Below are 25,259 nucleotides of genomic sequence, written 5' to 3'. Positions count from 1 at the left end.
TGATTCTACTAGGTGTGCCAAGCTCCACATAAGAAAAGGAAAGACCAACACAAACATTTTGCCTTCGTGGAAGTAATGATTGTATAATTTGGTAAATTGGAGATATTCTTAGACCAAAGGACTCCTACATGGATCTTCCATCTTTATAATCTCAGGATTCTCTGTAGACAAATGAGTTCAGCGTGCGTGGAGGAAGTGCTCAGAGAGACTAGATATATGCATGACAATTCCAAATCTAACTTTCAGAAATGTGGGGGGCTGTAGTTCTAATAATTTCCTCCGTGAATTTAGGATAATCTCATGGTTCAAATTTAACACATTTAACCATTTCAAAGGGACTTTGAAGTAAATTTCTAAAATGTAAATCATGAATGCAAAATTGTTCAGAATTCCATGGGGAATGAACTTTAATTCCAAAATTAAATGTAAATCTCTGTGAGGAGAAATAACCTTTATATACATCAACTATGGGACAGAAAAACTGAAAGTTTTGTTGCTGCTGTTGTCTGGTAGACAATTCATTCCCAGAAGTTCATCAACGTTTGAAAAGAGCATAAGAATTGGTCCCAGAGAACTCACACGAATATCAAAGAGGGTTATCAAGGAGGGTTTGAATCAGGTTGACTTACAAGGCCTAGGTTCTCCTTAGAATTTGTTTTAAAAGATGATCAACATAAAATAATTACTTCTATTTTTTAGAAGCCATTTAAATTACAGGTCAAAGACCTTGTACAAACATCCTAAAATTTTGCAAACTTCAGGCATCTTCATTCCCTACATGTTTTCATGTGCCTGCATCTGAATTAAAATTTTAAGTCTCTTTAATGAACTTTTTATTAGTCTATAATGGTATACATCTTAGATTTATCTTAGATAAAGCCAAGCTATTTGATTTCTACAAATGTGGGGACGTGATATTTTATTATTATGTTCACTTTTGCATAATTCATGACATAAATTTACAACATTATCAGAGTCTCTGATATCTGGAGTCTGAAATCTTTCAGGTAGGGATTGTTTCAGAACTATTGGTACTGTTAGAAATGAACCAAAATATGGTAAACAGGCCTGTCGGAGAGCCCTAATCTGCTGGCGGAGCCCATATTCCAGCTGTAAATGCTTTAATGGCATTTATTGGCTCATGCTCCTCAAATGTAATACTCTGCAATATTAATTTGGTAGTTTCATCTCTGAAAGCTATAAATTGAAGATTCCTATTGTTTTAATTTTCTGTAACCTTTAATAACAGTTGTGAAAGAACATAGGAAAGAATAAATTGCTATTGGCTGTATGACAAATGCATTCAAGGAATATTTTGTAGGAGCTCCCCTTTCTCTTTCCCCTCAAAGCAGTCAGTGGAAAGACAGCATGTTTTACGTCCAAAATTCACTGTTTAGAATGCAAGGAAATAAGCTCAAAAGCTTAGATAGCAGTTTGGTTGTTTCGAAGAGGACCCTGGCCCAGGCTTTCCTTGTCTGTGCTGGAAAGAGATTTCTCTTTTGTAAATACGATGCTCCCTAAACACCAGTCACATATTCAAGCTGAAAGATTATGCCAGGAAAGGATGGATTTGAAAACCTGTTACCAGTGAATGAATCTGAGTCTTTCACTTATTTGGCCACTCGCCCTGCATTTGGCAATTAGAGGCAAAATGAACCATTTGAAGCAAAGGCACTGACGCAGCTGGTGAGACTGGGAGGCCACATGCCACTCACAGGCTCACAGAGGGCCAAGCGACAGGTCACCCAACGAGAGAGCGCTATGGGTCACACACAACACTTTCAGTTGCCTGGTTGTGTTGTTACATAATAATTGATAAAGCATGATATTCTTCTATAATATATACTATTGTATATGTATATAATGTTGTGTAATAATAATGGCTCTCTCATTAATACCTGGTCATGGACAGGCTCCATGTGAAGGTGCCCTGAACACCTTGTCTCTAATTATGCCCACCCTAATGAAAAGTTGTTACGATGCATATTTTGTGTAGACAGAAAAATTGATGATTAGAGACTTTAAGGGATTTGCCTGAAGGCACAGCTTTTCTGGCTCCAAAATGTTACTGTTTAGTCTACACTACCATTCACATCTCAGATTTATCTGTTCTTGTTTTAACTATAGCCTAATTAAACTCTGTGAAAAATATTATGAACACACAAGAGGATATAGCCACTTTCTGTGCTAGAACAAGAATGATCTAGTGCAGCTGGCTCTAAGTTTTCGTTGTTCTGATCGTGTAGATGGGGCCTGAATTGGTGCTGTAAGCATGGACTGTTCCTCCCTGCCCTACCTGATTTCCAACTAGTCATTGAAAAGACTGGAAGCCTGGGCTCCTCACATGGGCCACTGTGCCAATGTCCAGGTCCCTGGCTCTGCAACCCCCATTGCTTATTTCAGAGGAAGTTCATGTGACATTAAAACAGGAGACATTGTAAAAACTTCAGGCAGTAGAACTGATCTAATGTTTGCTCTTCGAGGGGATGCTGATAGACAGACAGGTCATTTTATTTGAAAGAATATTTTCTCTCATTCTTTTTTGTCACTTGTATCTGGTCTCATTCTAAAAAGAATTTTGTAGTGGGACTTGAAAGAAATATTTGTGAATCTGAGTTTAACGAGACATTGATTTACATAAAAGAGAAATACAAAAAAAAGAGGAATACAGAAATGTGCAATTGTTCTCAAATACATTGAAATTTAAGATAAGTTTTTTCTACTGCTACATACTGTCAATTTCTAATGTAATTTTAATTGTAAATAATTATATCTGTTACTAAGGACATCTGCTTACATAAAATAAGTATATATAATTTTGTGATGTATATCATAAAGCAGGCTTTATTAAAATGTTATTAAAGCTAAATCATTTTTCTAGTGAAAATTCTAATGTAATTGAAAATCCTGTGATGAGCTTTTTTTTTCTGAAAGAATTGGATCTGGGGTAACATAGCTACTTTAAGGAACAGTTTTAAGTTTTTATAGCTAGAATGCTCCAATTTTGTAATAGGACCCTCTGAAAATACAGCAAACTGCAGGCTGGCATTGTTGTGACAGGTTTCTAAGATAAGTAGAAAATGAAGCGGAAGATAATATTTTTCCCTTCAAATGTCAGAAAAATGTTAAGGAGAAAAATAATTTAAATGTAGAATTCCTGGTGCATGCGTTTAGAAAGACTCCAAAAGAATTAGCTGAGTTTGGAACCAATTAAGGACTCTAGTATGAACTTTAAATGTCCCACATTGATAAAATCTTACTAGGGATTTATTCTTAAAGTCAATAATTTTCTTTGTTAAGTATATGAACACCTGTGAGTTAAAGATTTAAAGAAAAACTATACTGAGAAAGCAGTAGAAACCAATTGTTTTATTTAATAGCCTAGAGCTCCCAACAAGATTTATCTGTCTTTGTGGCAGCAATATTTATCCATCTTTATAGATTTCCTTGAGGATAAAGAAAGATTCTAATTGTCCTTTGAACATCACTGATTTTCTACTTTTATACAGGGATACAGAATGATGCTTAGATATAAGTTCTAGCTTTTCTTGTGTGACCAACAAAAGCATTAAAGCAGTGTTGCAGTAGCTACCTATTCCTAGATACTCAGGCAAGAAAGGAGAAATGTGTTCAGGCTCATCTTCCATGATCATCAAGTACAGAAACAAATGTTCACATGGGAGAAAAGCTACAAGAGGCAACTTTTACAACTATTAAATGGAAATAGTACTAGTACATGCATCATAGGTTTGCATGAGGATTACTGAGGAAATATTAGTGAATCGCACACTTCAAAAATGTTAACTAAGACATTTGGGGGTGGCTGTTCTCTGATGCTTCCATCTCTTTAATAATGCTCTCATCTCTATCAGAACATCTTTATCTCTATCTCCCTCAAGTTACTAGAATCTAAATATAAGGTGTGTAGTTAGAGTTTCTTTTATGGACCTTAATTGAACAAGGTGCACATCAGGAGTCTCCCACAACTTCATGGATATTTGCTGCTACTATATGGTAAAAATATGAACTATGAATGAAGACTATTTAAATAAGTATTTTCCAAATGTACGAATGTTGTTACTAAAACATTAAGTTTTGACAATAAGAGAGTCAATTATTAAAATCCAGTTATTACTTTGCTTAAAGACTAACCATCTTGCCTCAATGTTCACCTTACCCACAGCTCTTCAGATAATTTGAACAGAATATCATGCAAGCACTCCATTACAGGCATTTGTAAGCTCCTATAACTCCAGTTTGAAGTCCTTTTTCTAAATATTTATAGTATTTAACATATAAGCCGGTTCTACTATTGAAAGAGAGCTAAAAGCTTTTTGAGAATTCCGTGATTTCCTGAATAGTCTATGCCTGGAGCAAACATAATAGCAATTGAGTAATAATATAAAAAATAGTGATTTCAAACAAAAGTTTGTTTGTGGCAGGAGCTGCCGTAAACTCAGCTTCTTGTTTGATTTTTTTTCTTGAATGTACGATGAGCAGATCATGTTGCAAAAGTTTCATTCAGTGCTCCATTAAATTGCTAACTTATTGATACCACTGTCAGGAAATACCTTCAATGTTGACTTATACCATGCATGTGAGAAGTATGGAACTTCAAAATTAACAACAAAAAAGAAAATTAGACTCATCATTTCAAGGAAATCACACTCTTAATGAATAGATGTGCATCCGCTGCCTGCCAAGGGTCACCAAAATCTTGCTAATATCTTTGTTAGGGTAAAATAGAGCCATCTGAATTCATCTGTGTTTTCCAAAGCTTACAGAATAATACTACAAAAAAAATGAATCATCAAAACCATTTATCACATTTTAATAATAGTGCTTAAAAATTCATCTTAAACCAATGGAAAAAAACTGACTGAAATTGTAACAGGAAGTATCTAAAGGTAGAATCACTACCAAGAAAAAGAACAAACTCAAAACTTACTAATGTATTCAAAAGATCATTAAAAAAACTTCACAATTTAATTATTGGAAGCTTATAGAACTGCTTCAGCGCTTCTGTACTGAGTAAGTAAGCTGTACGTGAGGAGTAATAAATGAAATTGTTAATTTTACTGTTTCCCTAGGGAGTAGCTGGAGAAGGGGTGGGAATATGCTATTTAGATCTCCAAATGGATCATGGTTTATATGCAATAATAAATCCTAAACATGTTGCTAATTAACTCTACTTCAAACCACTCCCTTTTTCTTTGGCTTAAAAGACATTTTGACTCGTGGGCTCACTCACCATTCATATTCTTAAAGATGTTCAGGACAGGGAGGATTTGACGGTAATAAGGCACCAAGGCCTTGCCGACCATCTCAGCTGACACAACCAGATGCTGGAGGACCTTGAGAGTGACACAGATGACCTGTCGGTTTCGGAGGTTCAAGGCATCTATACGGTAAAAGAAGGACCAAGCAGAAAATATTTTAATGGAAAGCATCAGTTCTACAAGGTTAAGGTAAAGTTGTCTTGTGAATGCATTTAATTAAACTGTGCTCTACTGGGGACCAATGGGCCTTTATTATTACAGCTTTGGATGACACATTGCAACCCTAATGTTTTAAATGGAATCTTGTCTGATTACTGTTTATTCTTGCCATCGCCACTAATTTCTCACCAGCCCTAGGAATGCAGCTCATTTTCCCCTCACAGAAGAGGCCGGGGCTCTGAGTTGGATATGCAGTATGAAAGACAAAAGATCAGTTAGTGTCGCTGGAGTTAAAGGAACCCATGCGGGTTGACAACAGATATATTTTCATGCAGCAATCTCTTTCATGCAACAATCCATACCATTCTTAAAACCATTAACATGGAACAAACATTTATTCGGGAAGAAGGGTGGGGTGTGGTGTTCAAAACTATAGGCTGGTTACAAACACCGAGAATATTCTTGGTAGAAGTGAACATAAAGTGACTATGTTTAGGCCCTTAAGAAAGTAGGAAAGAAAAGCAAAATTTTTTAAAGTTCAGTTGGAAGGAATCAACATATAAGCTATAAGAGACCACAGGAATATGATAGTTCTAAAGAAACAGTTCTGAGTACAAAGTAACAAGCTGTACTGCAGAGACAGAGCAAGAGATGCCACCAGGTAGGGTCTGAAAGGCACCATTTGCCCCAGTGGGAAGTGCAGGGGCCAGGAATCAGGATGCTGATAACTGGCTGTGTGAGCTTGGCTAACCTACTGGCATTTTCTTGGCCCCAGTTTCTTCAATCATGGGAGCCTGTAATGCACTTTCTAAGGTGGCTAAAAGTACCATGGTTTAAGGAGAAGAGCCAGATAAAACATCTATTATAGAAGGTCAAAAGTGTGATTAATAAAATGTGATGCCTCAGATGACTCCAAGAAGAAGTCAAAGGCTCTTATTTGTAAGATGTTCTACCTTCTAATGAAAAAGATTGACTATGACCTTAAAGCAGATGCCACTGTGAAGGGACAAAAGGACCCAGGCTATAAAAAGAAATGACGCTTTGGTCAATACATCTCTGAGGCAGTCCTCACAATGTTCTTGAACTCCAGCTCACATTTCCATCAGCCTGGATCTTGTCAGAACCTCAAATTCAGTTTGTTCCAAAGACTAAATTTCCTCCCTGAACTTTCTTTTCTTCCCTATGTTCCTCATATTTAGTAAAGATAAACCTTGTTCCCAGTCACTCCAGGTCAAAGCCTGTTTCTCCTCCTTCACAATCCTCATGTTACCAAATCATCTGGTTTTCCTTTTGCAGTATCTCTTGAATTTGTGTCTCCCTCTCCATCCTCACCAACACTCCTCTGGTCCTGGTCTCCATCCTCACCTCCTCTCCTCCACTGCCAGTCTCCATCCTCACCTCCTCTGCTCTGGTCCCAGTCTCCATCCTCACTGCCTCTCCTTTGGCCTCACTCTCCATCTTCACCTCCTCTCCTCTGGTCTCATTCTCCATCCTCACCTCTTCTCCTCTGGTCCTGGTCTCCATCCTCACCTCCTCTCCCCTGGTCCTGGTCTCCATCCTCACCTCTTCTCCTCTGGTCCTGGTCTCCATCCTCACCTCCTCTCCCCTGGTCCTGGTCTCCATCCTCACCTCCTCTCCCCTGGTCCTGGTCTCCATCCTCACCTCCTCTCATCTGGTCCTGGTCTCCATCCTCACCTCCTCTCCTCTGGTCTCATTCTCCATCCTCACCTCTTCTCCTCTGGTCCTGGTCTCCATCCTCACCTCCTCTCCCCGGTCCTGGTCTCCATCCTCACCTCCTCTCCTCTGGTCTCACTCTCCATCCTCACCTCCTCTCCCCTGGTCCCGGTCTCCATCCTCACCTCCTCTCCTCTGGTCTCACTCTCCATCCTCACCTCCTCTCCCCTGGTCCTGGTCTCCATCCTCACCTCCTCTCCTCTGGTCTCACTCTCCATCTTCATCTCCTCTCCTCTGGTCCTGGTTTCCATCTTCACCTTCTCTATTTTCATCCTGGTCTTTGTTTTCATCTTCTCTCCTCCAGTCCCAGTCTCCATTTTCACCATCTCTCTTCTGGTTCCTGTTTCCATCCTCACCTCCTCTTCTCTGGTCCTGGTCTTCATCCTCACCTCCTCTCCTCTGGTCCTGGTCTCTAGCCTTACCTCCTCTCCCCTGGTCCTTATCTCCAGCCTCACCTCCTCTTCTCTGGTCCCAGTCTCCATCCTCATCTTCTCTCTCTGGTCTCACTCTCCATCCTCACCTTCTCTCCACCAGGTCTCCATTCTTATTGCCACTCCTCTGGTTCTGATCCTTGGGATCCATTCACTGGAGCACTGGCCTGCTCTTGTATGGATCTCTTTTCTTTCTGTCTTTCTCCACTTCCCCAACCTGTCTTTCAAGGTACTGCTGGGTTAACCTCCCTCAAGCATAGCTGATCATCTCACCACCTGCTAAAGTTGCTCAGAGCCCCCTACCCACTTCCATTGGCTACAGAAGTTGTGGGATGCTCTGCAGTGTTTTTATACTACAGCCCCTAGTTTGTTGCTGAAAGGGATGAATCATACCCCACTTTATTTTTTAATATTTTCTAGTGATTCCAGAGGAAATAGCTGCAAAACCGCTAAATGATACCTTATTTTCCAAGACTTATAAGTGAGGATTTGGTTTAGTTCAAACTTATCCTAAGTGCTTCCTTTATGCCTGGCTAGTTTGAACTAAACCGAATCCTGTGTTAAAAGTCCTAGAATATAAGGTATCATTTAGCGGTTTCACAGCCATTTCCTCTGGAATCACTAGGAAGTTTTTTTTTAAAAGTGTGGTCAGATTCATCCCCGCTAGCAACGAACTAGGGTTTGTTGTATGAAAACACTTCAGAGCCCCCAACAACTTCTGGTCCAGTCCAGACTCTGTTCTTGTTTAGTTTGAGAGTAAATACAAATGTAATGAAAAGACACGGCTCAGCCTTCACTCAGGGAACCAACCTAAATATAACCATAGAACTCAGCAGCATGATGGTTCATTACAGCAGCAGTTAGACACACTGCAGGACAAAATATATCTGCTGAAAAACAACTAAAATTAGAATGCTATCATTTAGCTTAAGAGCTGGAGTCATGAGATATTCAAGAACAAGGTTTCAGATCACCATGAGAAGGTGAGGAGGAAGAAGGCACGCAGCGTGTTGTACAGTCAGCAGTAGAGACTCTCTATCTGGTCTTATCCGATCTAAAAGCTGTTTTGCCTTTTTAGAATGTCAGGGGTTAGTGAGCCTTATGTACTGACAAGCTCAGGTTACCAGGAGAACTGGGAGGCCAGAAATGTTCTGAGGATTGGGGGCAGTTGACATTCTTTCAAAAAGTCTACCAACTATGCTCAACGGATTTAGGCTTCAGGACTGCACAGCTCTGTGTGTGATTCACAGCACCTGTAGCTAACATGTAGTGAGCACCTCCATGTGACAGGAATTAAACCGAGCACTTCACCTGTATTAACTTACTTAGGCTTCCCTCACCAAATGTCTATTGAGAGTGCAGGTATTACATGCCCATCACTGTTTTAGGAATTGGAAAGATGGAAATGAATCAGGCAAGTATGGTACCAACCTCTTGGGGTTTGTAAAATAGTATGGAAGAAGATATTAAACAAGTATGACAAATGTGACAATTACACATAAGAAGGACAGGGCGTTTAAGCAATCAAGTCCCGCGCCCAGTCTAGGGTTAAGGGAAGGCTCCCAGATGCAGGAACAAACCCCAGGGCTGAGTAGATGTCATTTACATGAAGAGTTTCCAGGAGAGGAAGCAGCGCGCTAGGGACTAGCTTCCCAGCAAGGAGTTCTTTCACTGCAGGGGCTGCTCCAGCTTGGATGCATGAGATTCCCCTGGGGGGTTCAAGACCTGAGATAGTAGAAAGATACCCTGACTGGATGTGTCACTGGGAGTGTGTCTTTCTTGGGATCGTTTGGAAGTGCTGGGGAGGAGTATGGAGGTGTGTACAAAAGGAGGGTGAGGCTGTAGTGATTTTTCCCAAGCTCAAGAATCCCTGGGTCCCACCTTGCCGTATCAACCAAACAGAATCAGATGTTTGAGATCCTGGGTTTCTTTCTTTTCTCTTTATTCATCTCTCCCTCCCATCCCACTCCTTAAAAAGGACTCAGAGCCACAGCTAGCTAAATGTCTTAGAAACTGCTTAGTGAGGAAGGATTAGACAGAACCACATGGGTGTGTTGTTTGCATTTCTGTATATATTAAAAGAAATGTATGACTGAGCACATACAGTCCTCACTCCATTTCGTAGATTTTGTTTTTGTGTTTTCAAAAAAGCTGTTCTGTTGACACTATGAAGTCATAAGTAGGAGAGCCTGTGGAAGGTAACAAAGCGATTACTACCTGAATGTGGTAATTGCAGAAAAGGTTTTGGTGACCGTTGTAGTCACTGGATGCTGGCTTATCCCAGTGTTGTTCTTTTAGTGTGTGCCCGCCGAAGGTTGCAATAAAACAGCCTGGGTATGCTGATCTACTGCCAATGTGAGAGAAGAATTTTGCCCTGTAGAATATACTGGTATCAAGGAGTAAATTTATATACATATATATATATTATATATATATATACACACACGCATGCACACATATGGATATATGAGATATGTGAGTAACACTAACATTAAATTTGTATTAGGTTTATGTCTATGTCTATACCTAATTGATCATTTGGGCATGCATTAATAATCTCTCTCACGATGGATAATGATATTAACTACTAGGACATAGATTAGATATTAGCTATTAGGAAATCTTGACTGAATTAACATGGTTGTGATAAACGTTATGGGATTGACAGTGACCAAGAAGTAAAATGCCTGAACTATTACGCGTAATGGCATCTAAAATGGAGCTCTAAGTCCTCCTAAATGGACAGGTAATGGCTCTAAAACTTCTGCAGTGGCTGTGAAACAAAGCCAGGATGTGCACTATTTAAAAGCCTCTTAGCTTCATCCAACAGGGATTTCTTACACTGCCCATTTTCTCTTCAGTTCCTCTATTTCTCTTCTTCATTCTCAGAGAATTAAGATACACCATCAAGTCGGAAGTCTTTTTGTTCTTACTGTCACAGTGGAATTAAAGCAAAAAGATTTTTTTTTGAAACAAAGTTCTTTTCCTTTGAAAAAGTATGCTAACAGGTATAAAGAGAATATGATTTTGTAGCTTGAAAGAGAAGAAATGTGTTTATTCTTTTGTTGATGGGCCTGAAAGCTATTGTCAAGACATAAGTGAGGACTTTGAACTCAAGATTTAAGGTTTTGAAAAGGTTCTAACATGAGGAGTCTACTGACATTATAGATCAACAAATGGAACCTTTCTATTCAGAAAATTGGATTTCTATCGTACTGCTTACTGGCTTTAAGTATAATAAACAAGATAGAGGCCTCAGATATAGAGAAATTGCTGAAGAATAAGGAAAAAATAATTTAAAGTCAAGGGTGGTAAAAGTTATTTATCTTAAATGGTTATATGCTACATGTATAATTTTCTCAGGCATAAAATCCACTATTTTATGATTTTTTTTGCAAAGTGAGGACTTTTTCTACTATTAGATGTCATTCACTACTGTGGTATCAGGAAAAAAGGAAACATTTCTGCTTCTTCTTTTAAAACAAGGAACACCAAACAAAAGGCAAAAGCAAACAAAATTCTAAAAAATATTTTTGACATATGCTTTAAATGTTAATAGCCTTAATATACAAATGGCTATCACAACCCAATAAAGGATTGAATCTTCCAATTAAAAAAATGGGCAAGGCACATAAACAGACAATGCACAAATTAATACATAAAAATGAACATTTACTATTCTGGAATGTTCAACTTGTGAAACCCAGAAAATCTGAGACAGGTCTCAGTTAATTTAGGAGGTTTATTTTGCCAAGGTTGAGGACGCACCTGTGACACAGCCTCAGGATGTCCTGATGACATGTACCCAAGGTGGTTGGGACACAGCTTGGTTTTATACATTTTAGGGAGACATGAGACATCAGTCAATATATGTAAGATGTACATTGGTTTGGTCTGGAAAGGCAGGACAACTTAAAGCAAAAGCAGGAAGACTGGAAGTGGGGAGGGAGCTTCCAGGTCACAGAGAGGTGATACACAAACAGTTACATTCGTTTGAGTTTCAGATGAGCCTCTCCAAAGGAGGCCAATCAGATCTGCATCTATCTCAGTGAGCAGAGGGGTGACTTTGATAGAATGAGAGGCAGGTTTGCCCTAAGCAGTTTCCAGCTTGACTTTTCCTGAGTGATTTTGGGGGCCCAAGATATTTTCCTTTCACAAACTTCATTGGTAATTTTTAATATCATGTTAACACAGAGTTGTTGACAATTTAACACTGTCACTGTGGAAACAGGTTTGAGAAAAGAGAAAAGAGGAGACGCCCTCATAGACACCACGTTATAAACTATTCCAACCTTTCTACAGAGCAGTTTGGCAATAAACCTAGAAGCCATAAAAATGCATACAACAGCTAACCCAGCAGTTTCATTTCTGGGTAGTCAGTCCAAGGATTTAGGCAAATGTGCACAAAGCATTGTAGGAAAGAATGCTAAGCCCAGTATTATTGATAATTAGAAACAATCTAAATGTTCTAAGAACAACAATTGTTTAAGTAAACTATAGTATATCCACACAATGAAAAACTATAAAATTATTAGTCATCTAATAGAAAAAATAGTTTAAAATAGGAAAATGTTTAAGACACAAGTGACTAAAGAAGTAAACTATAAAGCATATTTGCACTCGGACCTCATTTTATAAAATAGAATGTAAACTGAATAAATACTAGAAACTTGTGTACTGAGACGCTAACAGGAGGGACCATCTTTTCCATAGACATACGTTCCACTAAAAGATAAGCGCTTTTAAAAACTGCTTTCTAAAAAATTATCAATATACAGTGTATATTTTTTTGTTATTACATATTCTTCATGATTGTAACTTTGTATTTTAATAGATCAGAATTCAATCCCTTTCTCATTGTTCTTTCTCCATATTCTCTCGATTATTTTTAACCCTTTATTTTTTGAGACAAACTTTAAGATAATTGGTTGAAACTGAAAACGTGCTTGGACCTTTGGTAAAATTCGAGAATAACTTGGCAGACAATTGCCATCTTTACTACTGAATCTTTCCATTAGGAACATGATATCTCTTCAATTTCCTTGTCTTTAAGTTCCTTGGAAAAGTTTTATAGTATTTTTTCACATAGATCCTGCATAATTTTGTTAGATATACTCAAAGAAATTCTATATTTTGTTGTTATTTGTGTAAAATTATTTAATCCCAATATTCTTCCTAAAGGTTATTGATAATATACACATAAAAGTATATGACTTTTGTACACTTACTTTGTTAACAGGTTAACTTATTTAATTCCCTTACTGGATCTAATTGTTTTTGAGTGAATTAAGTTGGATTTTATATGTAATGATATTACCAAAAATATTGTTAAATTTGTGTTTGCTTTCTAATATTTATCTCTCCTTTTTTGGTCAGGTGACAGAGGCTAGAATTTCTAAAAGAAAATACAGCATTATAGTGCTGAGAGCAGGCATGTTAGTTTTTTTTTTTTATCATTCTTATGTATTTTAATACCTTATTTTGTTTAGTGGGTAAAATACATATAACATAAAATACGGCATTTACTCCCCCTCACTTTTTTTTCTGAGACAGGGTTTTACTCTGTCACCCTAGCTGGAGTGCAGTGGCGTGACCATAGCTCACTGTAGCTTAATCCACCTGGGCTTAAGTGATCCTGTCACCTCAGCCTCCTGAGTAGCTGGAACTACAGGCACGCACCACCACGCCTGGCTAATTTTTTTATATTTGTAGAGGTGGGGTCTCACTATGTTGCCCAAGCTAGTCTCAAACTTCTGGGTTCAAGTGATCTGCCCTCCTTGGCCTTCCAAAGTGTTGGGATTAACAGGCGTGAGCCACCACGCCTTTTCACCTTTTTTAAGTATACAATTTAGTGGCATTAATTACATTTACAATGTTGTGCAAGTCTCACCATTATCTTTTTCCAAAAATTTTTCATCACCCACAACTCTGTAGCCATTAAGCAAAGACTCTCCATGCCCCTGCTCTAGTCCCTGATAATCTACTTTTCGTCTTTATGAATTTGTCTATTATAGTGTCTCATAGAATTTTATTATTTTTTCTGAAGTTAAAATATTTAATGAATATTTGATGTTTTGGGCCCATTATAGCGTTAGTTGAATTAGATTACAATGGATATAAATTTTGCCAGTTTAGGAGTACCAACCATATAATTTTCTATTTTATAGAGTAGAATGAATCCAAAATATATTTTCAAACCAAATTTAGATTTCAAAATTGTAGAATTTTTTCTCCTTCCATAACAGAGCTCAACTGCTATATAAGTAAATATGACACAGCCTGATTTATCATATTCCTAGGCAATTAAAGTATGATCGATTTAGATCAGCTATTACGGACATGAGGTAAGCCTATAATAAGGGTTACATTTTTTTTCTTTAATTCATTGTTTTCAAGTTTCTCCTACTTGAAGTAAATGTTATACAAAAAATATTGATTTTTCTCTCAACACATATAGAATATGTAAAATATATAAATACCATAACATGCCATGTAACTATCTTTATGCAAAACTCAGATTTTCCATCAAAGTTTTGCCATTACAAGTGGCTGACTCTGTTTCAATTTTTCAATAGATCAAAATATATTCTTTCATGGCTGTAGAATATAATTTAGTATTTGGTGAAAGTGTTTGGCCATTCTCTCCATGACATACTTTGTTTTAAATGTAGATACATAATTAATGCTATTTGTTTGAGTATATGAAAGTATTCAGTTACCAAAATGGTCTCCATGATGCAGTCCCTAGCATGATCTATTTGACACTCCCCATATTCCATACATAGAGAATGAAACCTGAAGCATCATGTCATCCAACATACTCCTTTTTAGTCTTATTGCCCCGGTTGGGCCTGCACTTGCTTACACACGTATGAGCACATCTCACAGCAACTGAGAGTAAACCCATCAGCACTGTGGCACTGTCAGAGGCGGGGCAGGTTCGTGTCTTTGGAGCACCTTGTTCCTCTGTACCTAAACTGCTGTCTCAGTTCATCTGCAAAGATTGGGGTGAAAACTGAAAGGGTGACCAAAGGAAGGAGTTAGCACCATTTTCAGAGTAAAAACCAAGACAATGCTGCATCATGCACCACTACTTCTAAGAATGACTAGGGCTGGGCACAGTGGCTCAAGCCTGTAATCCCATCACTTTGGGAGGCCGAGGTGGGCGGATCACGAGGTCACCAGATCGAGACCATCCTGGATAACACGGTGAAACCCCGTCTCTACTAAAAATACAAAAAATTAGCTGGGCATGGTGGTGGGCGCCTGTAGTTCCAGCTACTAAGGGAGGCTGAGGCAGGAGGATGGAATGAACCCGGGAGGCGGAGGTTGTAGTGAGCCGAGACCGTGCCACTGCACTCCAGCCTGGGTGACAGAGTGAGACTCCATCTCAAAAAAAAAAAAAAAAAAGAAAAAAAAAGAATGACTGCTACATTTCTTCTTCTGGTTGAGAAAAGGTATCTACATTTCCACAGGGTTTAGAAGTAGTGGAGTGTAAAGAAAGATACAATGTGCACAGGCTCTTCACAAAACAAGGCAAAAGATGTGCACAAAATACAAGATGGGTAAACAGATCAATTTCCAAGAAGGAGTTTGAAAACTACACACAGCTAAGCCTGACATCAATAACTGGTGTGATTCTAGGACTGATTATTTAAGCAGGTGATTCGGGAGCTCCTAGGAAAATAGTAGTTGTTACCAGGAGTCTGAGTGAGCTCTCTGGAATAAGGCCAGCAGAGCTAACCTCATGTATTCTAATATGTTTCCTCATAAAGGAGATCATAAATAAACTGTATCAGCAAAGCATCTGGCAAGGCCTCTATGGTTTTCCTTGTAGGGAAGATACAGGAATGGTTGAAAAATTAGGCTTTTTCTTTCTTTCTTTTCTTTTTTTTTTTAACTCTGTGAACAATTGTATCCAAGTAATATGCACTAATGATTTGGTACCAGCCTGTACAGCCCTGAGTGGGATACCTCATGTATCTATATTTGACCGAGTCCAGTTTCCATTTAAAGTTTTTACTGTAACTTGGATGAATGTTATAGAATCCAAATCTATCAATTTTTTTTGATGACCCCAATTTAGAAATCTGCAGAGACATAACCATGAAGGAAAACCAAGGATATAAAAATAATTTATTCTTATTGCTACCTTGATTGGGCACCATTCTAAATGTTCCATTTGTATAATCTCATTACTCCTTACAATGTCTCTGGGCAATGAGTTTTCTAATGCCCTGGGACAGTTAAAAGAGTTAGTGGCCTGAGATCACATAGCTAGTTAGTAGCAAGCTGGGATCTGGTCTGCACACTCAACATGCTTAGGCTCCTCACCCTCCCAGCGTACCCACAGGCATGGGATACTGGTGTACAGCCAACTTGGCGTGTGCTCATGAGAAATGTTCAAAGCTGCACAGCAAACATAGAATCTAGTGTGGACTTTGAGCAGGCAGTCGAGACACCTACTGTGTCTTGTGCTTTGGTGGCTTAAGGAATAAGCCACTACTAATAGTGATGGAGTGGGGTTTCACGGCACCTTCTGAAGAGCAAGGGGGGCACTGCAGTAATGCTATTCATGACTACAGCTCAGCCTCCACATGGGAGCAAGGAGTGAAGAGTCTCAGTCTGAGGCTCTAGCCGGGGTGACTAAAAAATGTTGCCGTAATTAAGGCAGAGAATGATGATGATGATGATAATGATGACAATGATAACATTTATAACCTTATGTATTAGCTCATTTAATCACTGAAATAGCCCAATAAATTGGATGTCATTATTGCCTCCCTCCCCCTTTTTTTTTTTTGAGACAAAGTTTCGCTCTTGTTGCCTAGGCTGGAGCGCAGCACAGTTCACTGCAACCTCCATCTCCCGGGTTCAAGTGATTCTCCTGCCTCAGCCTCCCAAGTAGCTGGGATTACAGGCACCCGCCACCATGCCTGGCTAATTTTTGTATATTTTTAGCAGAGACAGGATTTCACCATGTTGACCAGGCTGGTTCTGAACTTCTGACCTCAGGTGACCCACCCACCTCGGCCTCCCAGAGTGCTGGGATTACAGGCGTGAGCCACTGTGCCCAGTCCTATTGCCTCAATTTTATAAGTTAGGCCCCTGAGTCTCCAGGTAGTTAACTTGGATGATAGCAGTTATGCGGTAGAGTCGGAATTTTGATTAGGTAGTCTGACTTCAGAGCTTTTGCCCCTCAACATCACATTACACTAGAAGAGTGATAGGATTGGTTTGTTCATTTATTTATTTGAGAGTGGGAAAGGGACAGTTAATGCATGGCAGATTCTGCTTGAAAATGCATCTAGCTGGTTCTGTCTTTTAACATACTGTGCCTTGCTGGCAGGGACAGCTAAGCTGTCCATTCCCTCCATCTCTGCCGCCTCCATCGTGGGTGCTGAATCACCCTTCCTCATTCCCCCGTTCATACAGGGCGAGGCCTGATGTTGATTCCTTCCTCTGGTGAGTGACCAGGCAAACTTTACTGTCTAAGACAATTTGAAACCACTTTCTTTCTGTATCTGGTAACCAAAATAATCCTAAGTCAGACACCTGTTTTTAATATTTTTTAAACAGATGAGACTTGTTTTTCCAAAATTAAAAATCATTACTTTTAAAATAATTGTGATCACATTCAGAATAATTTACTTAGAAAACGTCAAGATAAGCAAAATTATTAGATCATGAGTAAAGGGTAATGCATTTCAGTTGTACTTGCTCCTTTCTTAGTAAATAGAATTCTCAAAGTAATTTTTGTATTGTGATATGGATTCTCATATTGCATTCTTATTTGGTAGTGTTTTTCCCCACTGGGTGTTCCTTAACATAATATTTTGCTTGGTAAAATGTTCTTGCTCAGGTTTCTTCCGCTGTGTCTGTGCACGCCTGCCCTTTACTGCCGGATGACATCACCTCGTTAGAACTCTCCTAATGAAGCCACCGTGTTACGGCCCGTCTATTTGTAAAGCAGTGATATTTCCATAATTCTTTGGCAACCAGGGGCACCTTTCCTCCTAGTAGGCCATCCCACAAAAGTATGTTGCTGCTTATGATAGAATCACGTGACAGAATGTAGATGAATCAACAGAAATGTACTCTCACCACTTAAATAATTCTCCCAATAAATGGAAAGCACTATATCATTATACCCTTCATTTGTTGTTTCATATGAGACAGTCTTATGCGACAGTTTTTATAGAATATATAGACAGTGGCAGGCCCAAATGGCCACTTCATGCTTTTGATTATGGCACCTATACAGATTTCAGTACAGACAGCAGTTATGTACCTTATTAAATTAATCTTGCAAATATTTTGATGCATCTCTTGTGTACTAGCCAGGACATTAGATGCTGTGGGGATGTATTACTTTCTAACATTATGTCCTAAGTGACATAAGAGAGGAGCTATAAAGTTACGTCGGGGAGGGAAGGCAGAGTGGGGATAGGACTGGAGTTGAGGGTAGGGAGTGGAAAGGTGAATCAGAAGAGGCTTTACAGAACAATTCATACTGGAGCTGGGCTTCGAAGGTCACTTAATGTTTAGGCCTCTGGGGACGTGAGAATGGGCATTCTGAAAAATGAGTGAAGACACAGAATTAGAAAAGTGCAAGGCAAGTTCTATGGCACAATCGGTTTGGCTAGAGCGCAGGGTGAAGGAAGGGAAATAGTAAGAAATAAAGTCAAAAACAAAATTTTCAGCCAGATAGTGGGAATGCTTGAAAGTCATGCCAAAGAATTTAAAGTAGGCCGACTCTGGGGAGGAGTCTGCCCTTAAAATTTGGAAATGCACCTGATAAGGTGAGTTGAAAGCTTTTCCCCTAAGAGCTAAGTTGTGTGGCCTGGGGCAGCAGAAAGCAGGTAAACTGACTTGGAGAGAGAGTTCTGGGCTGGAAGAGCAGTGAGAAAATTGGAAGAGGGGATCTTGGGAGGGAGGGCCTCGCAGAGGGTGTAAACTGAAATTTGCATGTATGCTCTGCCTTAGCTGACCTCTAAGAATTACACACATGGGGAGATTCTCAGTAGTCCCAGATGGCGAGCAAAAGCTGGAAGATGAAAAAACTGAAAATGGAAGAACTTCAGCTGTTGTCCACCACAGGGAAGACAAGGTTTGGAGTCTGTGTCCAATTAATTGTCTGCCAGAATTAGAAACAACACTCTTCAGAGGAACATAATGGAATCCAGGGGCTCTAAAATGTATTCATAATGCCCTTGTAAGATTGCACGTTGTGGCCCTGTTAAGGTTGGATGGGCCCTAGACTATGTCTGGCCAATGAATCGTGAGTAGAAGTGAAATGTGCCCCTTCCAGGGTGGACCTTCTGAGCTCTTGTTTCCTGTGGTACTGAACCAGCAACAAGTATCAGGCTGGGTCCCTAAGCAATGACAATGAACAGAACCTTGCTGCTAACCTGCAACAGACAGGTTGCACAGTCAGAAATCTATATTGTTAATGTTTTAAGTAATTTATTGTTTTAAGCCCCTAAGATTTTTGGGATTGGTTGTTATTGAAATGTAACCTAGTTTATTCTGATTGATAAAATTCCCTGTATCAGATTAAGGGAATTCCTTTCTATTTTCAGTTTGTTTTAAAAACATGAATGAATGTTAAATGTTATCAAATGCTTTTTCACCATTTATTAATCATTTTTAATTCATTAATGTTGTAAATTGGCTTGATTGAGTTTTCTAGTGTTAAGCCAGTCTTATACTCCTGAAATAAAACCAACTTTGTCATGAGGTGTTATCATTTTTTATATATTGATGGATTCTTTTTGTTAGTTATATTGTTTAATAAATTTTCATTGATGTTTATGAGTGAGATTGTCCTGGAAGTTTCCTTTCTTATAATATCCATGAATATTATTGGTATCAAGGTTGTGCTAGCTTTATGAAATGAGTTGAAGTGTGTATTCTCCAGTTTTATTGTCTGGAAAAATTTGTACAAAATGACAATTATTTTTTTCTTTAGCCATTTGGTACAACTAACCAGTGAAGCTATGTGAGCCTTGAGCTATTGTTGTGTGGGGGGATTTTAATTACTGACTTAGTTTCTTCATTTGTTGTATTAGTGTTTGTATTTTAACTTATTTTCTACTTTTCAGGTGTCAGTTTTGGTAAGTTATATTTTCCACCTTGATCATTTCATGAAAAATTCAAAGTTTTAGGGATAAGTTGTTCTTAATAGCCTATCATGATATTTTCAATATCTGCAGGATTTGTGTGACACTTCCTTTTTTATTTCTGATATTGGTTATTTCTGTCTTATCTCATTTTAAATTTATTTATATATATATATACTTTTTGAGACAGAGTCTCACTCTGTGACCCAGGCTGGAGTGCAGTGCCCAATCATAGTTCACTGTAACACTGAGCTCCTGGGCTCATGGGATCCTCCCACCTCAGCCTCCCACTCTAGTAGCTGGGACTACAGGCGGCATCACCACATCCGGCTAATTAATTTTTTTAATTCTAAGTTTACCAAATATTTATCAATGTTATTAGTAATTTAAAGGAACCAACCATCATTTGATTTTTGATTCCCTTAATTGTATGGTGGTTTTCTGCATGTATTTTAATTTATTTTTGCTTTTATTTTTTGTAGGTACATAGTAGGTGTATATATTTATAGGTTACAATATGTATTTTGTTACAGGCATGCAATGTGTAATAATCGCATCAGGGTAAATGAGGTATTCATCACTTCCAGCATTTATTCTTTGTGTTACTAATAATCCAATTATGCTCTTTTAGTTATTTAAAAATGAATGATTAAATCGTTTTCAACTATAGTCACCCTGTTTTGCTAGCAAATACTAGGTCGTACTATTTCTAACTATTTTTTGTACCTTCTAACCATCCCCACTTACTCCCCTCACATCTGGTAACCATCCTTCTACTCTCTATCTCCATGAGTTAAATTGTTTTAATTTTAAGCACCCCAAAATAAGTAAGAACATGTGAAGTTCGTCTTTTTGCACCTGGCTTATTTCACTTAACATAATGACCTCCATTTCCATCCATGTTGCAAATGACAGGATCTCATTCTTTTTTATGACTAAATAGCACTCCATTGTGTTTATGTACCATATTTTTTTATCCATTCATCTGTTGATGGACACTTAGGTTGCTTCCAAATCTTGGTTATTGTGAATAGTGCTGCAGTAAATACACGAGTGCAGATATTTCTTTGATATACTGATTTCCTTTCTTTTGAGTATATACCTAGGAGTGGGCTTGCTGGATTGCATGGTAGCTCTCTTTTAGTTTTTTGAGGAACCTCCAAATTGTCCTCCATAGTGGTTGCACTAATGTACATTCTCACCAACAGCATATGAGGGGTCCCTTTTCCTCACCAACAGCATATGAGGGTTCCCTTTTCCTCACCAACATTTGTTATTGCCTGTCTTTTGGATAAAAGCCATTTCAACTGGGATAAGATATCTCATTGTAGTTTTGATTTGCATTTCTCTGATGATCAATTATGTCAAGAACCTTTTCATATGCCTATTTGCTATTTGCATGTCTTGTTTTGAGAAATGTCTATTCAGATATTTGCTTATTTTAAAATTGGATTATTAGATTTTATTCGTATAGAGTTGTTTGAGCTCCTAATATATTCTAGCTGTTAATCCCTTGTCATATGGATAGTGTGCAATTATTTTCTCCCATTCTGTGGGATGTCTCTTCACTTTGTTGATTGTTTCCTTTGCTATGCAAAAGGTTTATAACTTGATGTAATCCCATTTGTCCATTTTTGCTTTGGTTGCCTGTGCTTGTTGGGTATTGTTCAAGAAATTTTTGCCCAGACCAACGTCCTGGAGATTTTCCCCAATGTTTTCTTGTAGTAGTTTCATAGTTTGAAGTCTTAGATTTAAGTCTTTAATTCACTTTGATTTGATTTTTGAATATGGTGAGAGATGGGGGTTCTAGTTTCATTTTTGTGCATATGGATATTCAGGTTTCCCAGCATCATTTATTGAAGAGATTTTCTTTTCCCAATGTATGTTCTTGGCACCTTTGTCAAAAACGAGTTCACTGTAGATGTATGGACTTATTTCTGACTTCTCTCTTATCTGTGCTGTTCCACTGGTCTGGGCTTCTGTTTTTTATGCCATACTGTAGTATAATTTGAAGTCAGATGATGTGATTCCTCCAGCTTTATTCTTTTTGCTTTGGATAGCTTTGGCAATTCTGGGTCTTTTGTGGTTTCATGTAAAATTTAAAATTGTTTTTTTCTGTTTCTGTGAAGAATGTCATCGGTATTTTTATAGAGATTGCATTGAATCTGTAGATTGCTGTGGGTAGTATGGACATTTTAATAAAATCCATTCTTCCAATTCGTGAACACAAAATATCTTTCCATTTTTTGGTGTCCTCTTCAATTTCTTGCATCAATGTTTTATAGTTTTTATTGTAGAGATCTTTCACTTCTTTGGTTAAGTTAATTCTTAGGTACTTAGTTTTATCTGTGGCTATTGTAAATGAGACTACCTTGTAAAATTTCTTTTTCAGTTTGTTCACTGTTGGCATGTAGAAATGCTAATGATTTTTATTTGTTGATTTCGTATCCTGCTACTTTACTGAATTTGTTTATTAGGTCTAATAGTTTTTTGGTGGAGTCTTTAGGTTTTTCAAAATATAAGATGATATCATCTGCAAACAAGGATAATTTGACTTCTTCTTTTCACATTTGGATCCCCTTTATCTCTTTTTCTTGTCTGATTGCCCTAGCTAAGACTTCCAGTACTATGTTGAATAACAGTGGTGAAAGTGGGTGCTCTGTCGTGTTCCTGATCTTAGGAGGAAAGGCTTTCAGTTTTTCTCCATTCAGTGTGATACTAGCTGTGAGTCTGTCATACATGGCTTTTATTATGCTGAGGTATATTCCTTTGATAGTCAGTTTTTTGAGGGGTTTTCATCATGAAGGGATGTTAAACATTTGTTTTTATTTTTCAGGACAAATTGAAAGGATCATAGGCTTTTTGTCCTTCATTCATACGTTGATGATGTTGACATGCTGTATAACATTGATTGCTTTGCTATATTGTAACATCCTTGAATCCCTGGGATAAATCTCACTTGGTCATGATGAATGATCTTTTTAATGTGTTGTGGATTTCAGTTTGCTAGTATTTTGTTGAGGATTTTCCATCAATATTTATTAGTGATATTAGCTTGGGTTTTCTTTCTTTCTTTTTTTTTTTTAATGTGTCTTCGTCTGGTTTTGGTATCAGGATAATACTGGCCTTATAGAATGAACTTGGAAGTATTCTCTTCTCCTTTATTTATTTATTTTTTTTGGTAATAGTTTGAGTAGGATTGGTATTAGTTCTTCTTGAAATGTCTGGTAGAATTCAAGAGTGAAGCCATTGAGTCCTGGGATTTTCTTTGCTGGGAGACTTTTTATTATACTTTGCCTACATTACTTGTTACTGGTCTATTTGAGTTTTGGATTTCTTTATGATTCAACCTAGGCAGGTTTTTATGTGTTTAGGAATTTATCAGTTTCTTCTAGATTTTCCAATTTATTGGCATATAGTTGCTTATAGTACCCACTAATGATCCTTTGAATTTCAGTGGTATCAGTTGTAATGTTTCCTTTTTTATCTCTGATTTTATTTATTTGGGTCTTTTTTTTTCCAACTTAGACCTGGTCTTTATTATTTCTTTTCTCCTACTAATTTTGGGTTTGGTTTACTCTTACTTTTCTAGTTCTTTAAAATGCATTGTTAGGTTATTTATTTCAAGTTTTTCTTTTTTGATGTAGCCACTTACAGCTATACATTTCCCTCTTTGTCATGTTTTTGCTGTATCTCATATTTTTGCTGTATGTTGTGTATCCATTATCATTTGTTTCAAGAAAATTTTCAATTTTCTTCTTAATTTCTTCAGTGATCCACAGGTCATTCAGGAGCATATTGTTTAATTTCCATGCATTTGTATAGTTTCCAAAGTTTCTCTTATTGATTTCTAGTTTTAGTCCATTGTAGTTCAAGAAGATGCTTGATATTATTTGAATTTTTTTGAATGTTTTAAGAGTTGTTTTGTGACCTAACATATGGTCTGTCCTTGAGAATCATCCACATATTGAGGAAAAGAATGTGTATTCTGCAGCCATTGGATGAAATGTTCTGTAAATATCTACTAGATTCATTTGGTCTATAGTACAGATTAAGTCAATGTTTCTTTGTTGATTTTCTGTCTGGAAGATCTGTACAATGCAGAAAGTGGGGTGTTGAAGTCTCCAGGTATTATCGTATTGTGGTCTGTCTCTCTCCTTAGCTCTAATAATATTTGCTTTACATATCTGGGTGCTCCAGTGTTGGGTGCTTACATATTTACAACTGTTATATCCCCTTGCTGAATTGACCCCTTTATCATCATATCTTTGTTTCTTCTTACAGTTTATGACTTGAAATCTATTTTGTCTGATAAAAGTATAGCAACTTCTGCTCTTTTTTGGTTTCCATTGGCATGGAATATCTTTTTCCATCTCTTTATTTTCAGTCTACGTGTGTCTTCATAAGTGAAGTGTGTTTTTTGTAACAGATCATTGGGTCTTTTTTTTTTTTAAATCAATTCAGCTACTCTGTGTTTGATTGGAGATTTTTGTGCATTTACATTCAATGTTATTATTGATAAGTAAAGACTCACTATGGTCATTTTGATATTTGGTTTTGTGGTTGTTTTGTGATCTTCTATTCCTTCTTTCCTTCCTTCCTGTCTTCCTCTTGGTGAAGGAAGGTGATTTTCTCTGGTGATATGATTTAATTTCTTGCTTTTTATTTTGTGCACATCCATTGTATGTTTTTTTATTTGAGTTACCATGAAATTTGCAAATATTATCTCATAACTCATTATTTTAAGCTGATAATACTGTTTGCATAAATGAATGGGGAAAACGAAAACTAATAAAAACCCCCACCTTAACTTTGTCCCCCTGCTTTTTAACTTTTTTTTCTATTTATATTTTATTGTACTGTCTATGTCTTGAAAAGTTGTCGTAGTTTTTTTGATTGGTTCACCCTTTAGTCTTTCTACTTAAAAGTAGTTTATACACCACAGTAACAGTGCTATAATATTCTGTTTTTCTGTGTACTTACTATTACCAGTGAGTTCTGTTCCTTCAGATGATTTCTTATTGCTCATTAACATCCTCTTCTTTCTGATTGAAGTACTCCCTTTAGCATTTCTTGTAGGACAGGTCTTGTGTTGATGAAATCCCTCAGCTTCTGTTTTTTGGGGAAAGTCTTCACTTCTCCCTCATATTTGAAGGATATTTTTGCTGGATATATTCCAGGTTAAAATTTTTTTCCTTCAGCACTGTAAATATGTCATGCCACCCTCTCCTGGCCTGTAAGGTTTCTACTGAATAGTCTACTGCCAGATGTATTAGGGCTCCATTGAATGTTATTTGTTTATTTTCTCTTGCTGCTTTTAGGATCCTTTCTTTATCCTTAACCTTTGGGAGTTTAATTATTAAATGTCTTGAGGTAGTCTTCTTTGGCTTAAATCTGATTGGTGTTTTACAACCATCTTGTACTTGGATATTAATATCTTTCTCTAGATTTGGGGAGTTCTCTGTTATTATCATTTTGCATAAACTTTCTACCCCATCTCTTTCTCTACCTTCTTTTTAAGGCCAATAACTCTT

At 37.6% G+C, this 25,259-nt stretch overlaps 1 protein-coding gene across 5 annotated transcripts in view; it reads right to left on the bottom strand.

The window, feature by feature from the left end:
- PACRG (parkin coregulated) overlaps positions 1-25,259 on the bottom strand; it is a 592,936-nt gene that overhangs the window by 227,578 nt on the left and 340,099 nt on the right. For all 5 annotated transcript variants that reach the window (XR_008526781.1, XM_024248816.3, XM_054558790.2 and 2 more), the window contains exon 4: positions 5,252-5,401. Coding sequence is in view for 4 of the 5 variants with exons in the window: in XM_024248816.3 (XP_024104584.1) it covers positions 5,252-5,401 (150 nt within the window). In the remaining variant the exon portion in view is untranslated. The remainder of the gene's footprint in view (positions 1-5,251; positions 5,402-25,259) is intronic.

This window comes from Pongo abelii, chromosome 5 (assembly GCF_028885655.2).
Source record: "Pongo abelii isolate AG06213 chromosome 5, NHGRI_mPonAbe1-v2.0_pri, whole genome shotgun sequence".
Classification (NCBI taxonomy): domain Eukaryota; kingdom Metazoa; phylum Chordata; class Mammalia; order Primates; family Hominidae; genus Pongo; species Pongo abelii.
The sequence above is the reverse complement of the archived record's forward strand: the minus strand, read 5'-3'. Positions and strand labels throughout refer to the sequence as shown.